The sequence below is a fragment of the Phanerochaete carnosa genome (genome assembly GCF_000300595.1).
Source record: "Phanerochaete carnosa HHB-10118-sp unplaced genomic scaffold PHACAscaffold_5, whole genome shotgun sequence".
NCBI classification, from domain to species: domain Eukaryota; kingdom Fungi; phylum Basidiomycota; class Agaricomycetes; order Polyporales; family Phanerochaetaceae; genus Phanerochaete; species Phanerochaete carnosa.
In genome coordinates, this window is record NW_006767632.1 from 256,113 (window position 1) to 263,371 (window position 7,259).

A 7,259-nucleotide genomic window follows, 5' to 3' on the forward strand; every position below is an offset into this window, starting at 1 on the left:
AATGGCGGGTTTGTTGCGACAGTGTAGCACTCACCAGGAGCTACAGGTCAGCTACAGGTCTCATGCTGTCACGGGTGAGGCAGAGTCCATGTTTATAAATGCATGCCTCGGTCTGCCTCGTGTTTGCCGTGTGCGGGTGATGGAAATGCGAACGCGCGACTATTGTACGCGCTGTCGGTACCAAGTATGTCTGGGCATGTGCATCCAGTACGAGTAGCATTTGAATCCTGTGTATGGATAGGGAGTGGAAAGCAGACATGTATAACGTGCACGAGGCGGTGGTCATATGCAAAACTGGAACAACTTTGCTCGGCAAGCGAAGCTCCTCCGCAGGCTCCGCTTCAAATCCCTGTCTGCCACATGCTCGCTACACCAGTACGCTACCCTTCAGCCACCTTCTCCTTGACCGGACGGACAGTGGGGGCGCCGACGTCGAGGTGCGCATTTCCCCCTCTACCCGTCCGTGTGAATAGAGCTGATCGTTGTCTACGTGCGAAAAGGCCATCTTCATGCGGTGCGTGACCCTGCTCTGCTCGAGTGTCAAGACCAAAAAGAAGTTACTGCTATGCACAGCGTCGGCTTCACGTACTGGGCGCAGACTCGGCAGCAGCTGTACGACATCACCCTCCACGTTTTGCCACTTTGTTGTATCCTCGATCCCAACAGTTCTGGCGAATCTGGAAGCACCCCAACTTGGTAAGCAGAGCTCGACGCGCTGCAGCCCCGAGATGCGTCAACAACGAGTGTCGTAACGCCGCCCGAACCACATTCGACTACGACATTCTCGCTCGTGCGGTCCTTGCTGCGATCGCGTGCTGATGTCGTCGTACCCGTTCATGGAGGAGCTACATATACCGCGCGTATACAAGACGCACCTCCATCTGCCGCGACTACTTCTGGATGTTCTGCCACCTGCCAGTGAATCTGGAACCTTGACGAGACGGACGAAGTCAAGCAGAATCTAAAGATTCTTAGGCATGCAAGCATTCCGAACGCTTCATCTGTTAATAAAGTAAATAATGTATTCACATTACAATCCGCTTTTCAGCTGACGCTACCACTTCGGAAGGGCGACCTAATGAGATGTAACGTTCGTGCAGCCTACAGCTACGCTAAGCTGTGCTCCGCTCCAGAGGAGCCACTAAACATGAGTGCACGCTGGGTGCTGACGAGGACAGTGCTACGACTCGGTGAATGAACTACAGAGAAGGCGACTCACGTCCAGTCTCCGCGTAACACGGAGTGCTTTCGATAAACGCACGCACATGCTCAGACATGACCTAATTACGGTGCAAAAGCCGGAAGATGAGCCTGGAGCCTGGAGTATAAGCTCGAGGCGGAGGGTCGGTCGGTCGACCGAAACAGCCAACAGGCTTCCATGACTTCCCACAAGAAGTCTGGTATCGGCCGAGGTGATGACGGCCGCAGAGGTTGCTTCCCGTCGACAATGTCGAACGGGATCTGGCTCTCGTGGACATTGTGAAATGGCGCGAGACCTGTGTATATCTGCAAAGGAGATGTCATGCGGTCTCCGGAACTTTATATGCGGCGAACGCACGTGCCAACAGACCATCCCGAAAGAATATATATCATTTGCGGTCATGTTATGTTTGCTATCACGCGCGTAAAGGCTCAGACGGAGTACCTCAGCCGGCATATAGCGAGTTGAATTTTTGACTCTGTCGTTTGGCGAAGAATCGTCTGTGCCGGCGAATACGGAAAGCCCGAAATCAACCAGGCGGACATGCATATCATCGTCTATGAGAACGCTGCCCTGTGAAGAACGTCAGCGAAGTCTCGGGTCAAGCCGAAGAAATGGGCCAACACACCGGATGTAGTCGATTCCGGTGCACAATGACGAGATCTTCCCTATGGAGAGAGCAGAGAGCAGAGAGTATCTCAGTAAGCTTAGATATATTAGTGTGGTCCATAAGACAAAGTCGGTGAGCGACTCACGAACCGCAAGGCTTCGATGCCGCTCCATCCGTGCAGATCGAAATACTGCAAGATATTGCCGTGCCGTGCCCAAGGAATGACCAAGCCCATTCTTCTATTTGCCGCGGGATGGACTGTGCCGAGAAGGACGTATACGTGATCATGGCTCAAAGCGCGATGCATAGCAATTTCCCTGGCGAATCCACCCCACGCCTAGGGGGGAGCCTCAAGGACATGACATCGACATCGATAAAGAAGGAAGACCCGTACCTGAGTACCGAACAGTCTGGGCACCTTTATTGCAGTAGGGCGCGATTTGTAGCTGCCCCCTGCTCAGTGCTCACTCAGAGAGCCAGCAACGTCTGCAACTGACAATAACGCTCGCGACGTGCTCCCTCACGAGCCACCAGACTCATCGATCGCGCTCTAAGCATATGTTATTGGACAATAGCCACGCCTTTTCTCCCAGTAAACATGCCCTAAAACGGTAAGTTGCATAAGAACAATCTTCCGTTGGCTTTATGCAGAGCTAAACTGAGAAGCAGACTGGAGCTTATGCAACCAATCAACTTTGAATTTGATTATAGACAGCGAATAGTCATATGTGATTGTACAGCTCCGTGCGCATAAATTTTCATGTAGACTGATCGTAACCGGCGTAGTGGCAACTGCAGGAGTAATGTCGAAGAATGGCGTATAAAAACAATAAAGATACCAAGATATGATAGTTTCGAAAGTCCATGCGGCTTAGGCTACCAGAGGTGCCGCTTGGCGCACCCGATAATGAACCTGCCAGTCTTGCGCAGCCACAGGTTGCAGACCGACCAATTGGAGATCAGATAGTGTGATGGCACCGGGCCCCAGCCTCCAGCGAGTGTGAGGTCTTAAACATTTCGTCAGCGATTCCTGTAGATTGCATCAATGGAAGCGCGGAGGATCTTGACAGAGAGACATACGTCTAGAAAAGTCTGCGTGCAGGAACTGACACGCGTCGCTAGATTCGCCCGGGTGATGTTGGAGTCAAGAAGGATACGGACCGACCAGGGCTCGTAATCAGGCCACTATACGTACCACACTCCCGTAAGTTCCGCTGTTGATGAATATGCGGCCTGTATATACACGCACCATAATCCTCAGGACCATATACCTCTGACACTCAATGATGTCGTCTAGATCTTGCAACTCCGTGAACCGTTCGTTGAGCGCATCGAGGCAGCTGACCCCACAGCCCTGCGGACCAAAGACATTAAACATAATAGGTGACGCGTTCGCGCCGGCCAGCCGCTGAGCCTGCGGGGGTCGATATATAATCTGGGGGACAAGGCGCTCCGCATCAGGATAGACGCTAGCCAGGTTGCGGACGGTTGGCGGCACCGAGCTTTGTATGACTGCCGGACTGGTGCGCGGACGCTCAACTGGGCTCGGTAGCGGGATGTTCAGCAAATTGGACTTCGCGACAGGCGTGCATCTGGTGGACTGCACGCCGCGGCTCCGCTGCAGTGTTTGACGCGGGTTGAGTCCGCCATCGTCGCTCTCGTTGCAGATGCCAGCGGTTGACTCGTTATCAGAATCGTCCTCGCGCAGACAGGGTGCTGGGCTCGATCTTTCGCTGCTGAGGCCTTTCGTCTTTGAACGGGACGTCGATAAAGCGGAAGCGGGAGAGTTGAATATGTGCTGAAGGCGAAGGCAGAGATCCGGAGAGCTGGGCCTATCTCTCGGCTGCTCTTGCCAGCAAAGATTCAGTAGAGACCATAAAGGTGACGGGAGAGGGTGCATGGCTGTATGCTGCGAGGGGCGCTTGCCTTCGATAATCGCCAACGTAGCCTTGACTGCTAAGTAATCGTGGAATGGGGCATTGCCATCAAAGATCTGGTCCAGAGACACGTGATCAGCTGGAAGTCCATCTGATAGATGAGACTGTACTCACCGTCCAAACACACATCGCAAATGAGTGGATGTCGCTTTTGGGAGTGTGCTGCACGCGCTGTAAATCAAATCTCTCCGGGTCCAAAATTTCGGGCGCCATAAATCGAACCGCACCAATAGACGCGGAGCTGACGCTGGCAGAGGATGCGTCGGAGAAATCTGACAATCCAAAGTCTGCAAGACGGACGTGACGGCCAGCGTCGATAAGAATGTTTCTCTAGAATAAGATTTAAGATAGAGTCATAGATATAGAAATTGTGAACGAACCACATGCAGGTCTCCATGGACCACATTCTTGCTATGTAGGTATTCTAACGCCAGGCCTATCTCCATCACCTGCACCACGGTCAAAAGCCATACGTCTTTGATAACTATTGGAAGACGCACGAGCTGTTCAACTTCACCGAGAACAAAAGAGTTGGCCCGAATAAAGTCAATGACGTTCCCATGCGGCATCCAATCCATCACCAGACAGAAACGTCCGCCAAATAATGCGCGGTCAACGCCAATGAGTCCGCATATGTTTTGGTGGTCGAGGCCGTGCAATAGCGAGATCTCGCGACAAAATGTCTGAAGCGATGGATAAGCAACGGCTCACGAAGGGTAGTCATTCTTGGCACTACCTTCTGGCTCTTGTGTAGCTCGTTGGGTTTCTGTCGGCTGAAAACTCGCATCGTCTTCAGTGCCACTAGGCGCCCGAGATATCGGCCCATGCGAACGTCAGCGTATGCCCCAGTAGCAACGTGCTCTGAGTCCATTAGGGCGACGCCTGTGAGGTACAAACCCTCCGGGAGTTGAAACGAGGCCATCGATAGCCTTACACTGGCACGCTGCAGCTGGCTTCTGAAGGCTTGCACGCCTGTATCCAGCGCAGCGGTCAGCAGCTGAGAGAATCGGAGATCCTGTCCGAGACCACTAGGATACAGAATCTGCCGAGGCTGAGAGTGAATTTTATGGAGGAGAGACATGCGCAAGGGTAGCACCTACCAAGTCGACGAGAGTCAGGAAGGAAGCCGCACTGTCCCCGCGTAGCCTCATGATCTCTTCTTTCTCGGAGAATATAGCCTGCCGGAGCATCCTGAGGACCGAGCGGTCGTCACTATCAAGAGCTTTCCAAAGGGGACCTTGACGGCATGGTAACTTGGACGAAAGCTGAACAATGTTAACGCCAATTCAACTATTGCCTTGCGCGCGGAAACGTACTTCAACCAGTTTTGAACGTTGTGGTATCGCTTTGGCCAGCAAAGCGGCACAACTTGGGGCCGACTGCCACAGGTGCTCTAACGCTAAAAGTAAGTTGTATCTGTGCGGAGTCAGTATCAACCAGTTAATCGATTCAAGCCGAGACATACGCAGAACGGGCGGCGTGTATATCGTGGTTCCTGTCCAATAAACGACGGACATCGTTGGCGATAAGGGCTGAGGTTTGCTGCATAAACGCAGTGAATCTTGCTATCTAAACGAGTATCGGAGTAAAAACGTACCTGATAAATACTCCGTAATCCAGGGCTCCTTACGGGCTCGCCGGAAGGCTTACTAGACGCCTGTAATGCAACCATGCGTAAACCTCCGACGCCAGTAGTGGTGGACTTCTTCTCACGTACTTCGGTACTTTGGCGATGTACAGGTGCTCTCGTGTGTTCCATCTCGTCGTGCAATATTGCCATTTCTTGGCTCATGAATCGATTATCACACCGTCTGCACTGGAAGCTTGTGGGGTTCTCCAGATCTTGACGCCTTGCGTCGGCAACGTAGGGGGCTCGAAAGTGCTGGCCTTCTGGAGTAACATTCTCGTCGCACTCCGTGTTTGCCATTGCGCATCGATCGTACCTGTGAGGGCCAGCGAAGAGGGGCAGTCAATGATAGACCCAATGTCCACGACGTGCGTGCAAGACTCACCGGCAGCTATACCCCCGCTACGGAACTGTCCATGCTGGCACGATTAAAGCTGAGGTCGCTTGGTCACGTTCATAGAGGCGTGTTTGCTGCGCCTCGCACCTGCCGTGCCGTGTGCGTGCGGATGGCGGCGGTGCTTTCGAGCATGGAAATGTGCGGTAGGCACGCAGTGTCCGCACCTTAGCAGTCTCAGCGAAATCGTGCACTTGGCATTACGTAATATTTGTGCGAGTAGAGATTTACTAAGGGGCTTGTGCGAGGTGGTGGTCGTACGGAGAGGGTGAGGTATCACTGACGGACACCGCGCACTCACCGGAAATTCCCGAGGCGCGTCGCTCCCGCCCTCGCCTGCCGTCTTCAAAACCGTGTAGGGGTCAATACTGCGCCGAAATTCGCAGGAAAAAAACTACCATGCTTGTTTTGTTCTTAGGAACAATCTAAAAGTGTGCGGAGGACGGTACAACGAGAGTTAACATATAGGCGCTTATTGTTTCCGGATACTTAGCGTAGCCGGTGCTATTCGTGATTGCCTCTCTCGAGGTGGCCTGCCCGAGGCAAATCTAGGAATTGACCATCCATCAACCGAACAAAGGCGGCAGTGTCATCTTCAATATCCAGCCCCATCATGCCGACCATGGGAACGTGTTCAGCACGCATAGCGCAGCACGGATAATAGGATGGACAACGATAAGGGCAGGGTGCGTCCCATTCTACACCCACGAGATGAAGTATGCTACGGAGGTATACGCAAAACTGACCCGGAAACTGGGGTTTGGGGGATCCCGAACAATGGACCATGCAACTTAGACTGCTTGAAGCGTCGCCTGACGCACCCGGAAGTGGACCTGCCAATCTCGTGCAGTCACGGGCTGCAGACCGACCAGCTCGAGGTCAGAAAGTGTGATGGCACCGGGCCCCAGCCTCCAGCGCGTATCATCTCTCAGACACTTCGTCAGTGACTCCTGCAGATCGTGTTGAGACGCGCGCGAGGCTCAAAACATCGGAGAGGGACATACGTCGAGGAACCTTTGCGCGTAGAGGCTGACGCACATCGCTAAGTCTGCTCGAGACGTTCCGGGGTGAAGGAGGATAGTGGCCGACCAGGGTTCGTAATCAGGCCACTAGGCGCGTCGTGCTCTCGTCAGCGCCAAGCTCGACACGGGTGCGAACTTGGATACACACGCACCATGACTCTCAGCATCATGGACCTTGGACACTCAACGAGAGCGTCTGGATCCTGCAACCCCGCGAATCTTCCATTGAGCGCGTCGTTGCAACTGATTCCGCAACCCCGCGGACCGTGGATATAGAACATGATGGGCGATATGGGCGTCGCCTGCGAAGCGTGTCCCGCGCGCAGCTGCACAGCCGACGAAGGTCGGTAGACAGTTTGCGGGACCAGCCTCTCCGCATCCGGATGCCTACTTGCCAGGTGTCGCACCGTCTGTGGCGCGGCGATGTTTACCGGCGGATCAATACCAGGCCGCGCAGTGAGGCCCCAT

The 7,259-nt window shown here is 53.7% G+C and overlaps 2 protein-coding genes across 2 annotated transcripts; both read right to left on the reverse strand.

The window, feature by feature from the left end:
• Positions 1-3,283: 3,283 nt before the first annotated feature.
• Positions 3,284-6,016, reverse strand: PHACADRAFT_255280 (uncharacterized protein; the record flags this gene model as incomplete). Its single annotated transcript, XM_007395281.1, has 11 exons — positions 5,761-6,016; positions 5,466-5,691; positions 5,346-5,405; positions 5,214-5,290; positions 5,065-5,164; positions 4,849-5,013; positions 4,485-4,790; positions 4,249-4,431; positions 4,129-4,197; positions 3,863-4,078; positions 3,284-3,804 (listed from the first exon to the last, which is right to left on the reverse strand). Coding segments are annotated over exons 2-11 (1,907 nt in total), but the record flags the coding sequence as incomplete, so codon positions are not given.
• Positions 6,017-6,220: 204 nt separating this feature from the next.
• On the reverse strand, positions 6,221-7,072 carry PHACADRAFT_208530 (uncharacterized protein; the record flags this gene model as incomplete). The annotated part of the gene is made up of 3 exons (XM_007395282.1): positions 6,221-6,719; positions 6,774-6,878; positions 6,944-7,072. 3 exons carry the CDS (start codon positions 7,070-7,072, stop codon positions 6,561-6,563), a joined length of 393 nt encoding a protein of 130 aa, XP_007395344.1. The 3' UTR covers positions 6,221-6,560.
• Between the last annotated feature and the right edge of the window lie 187 nt (positions 7,073-7,259).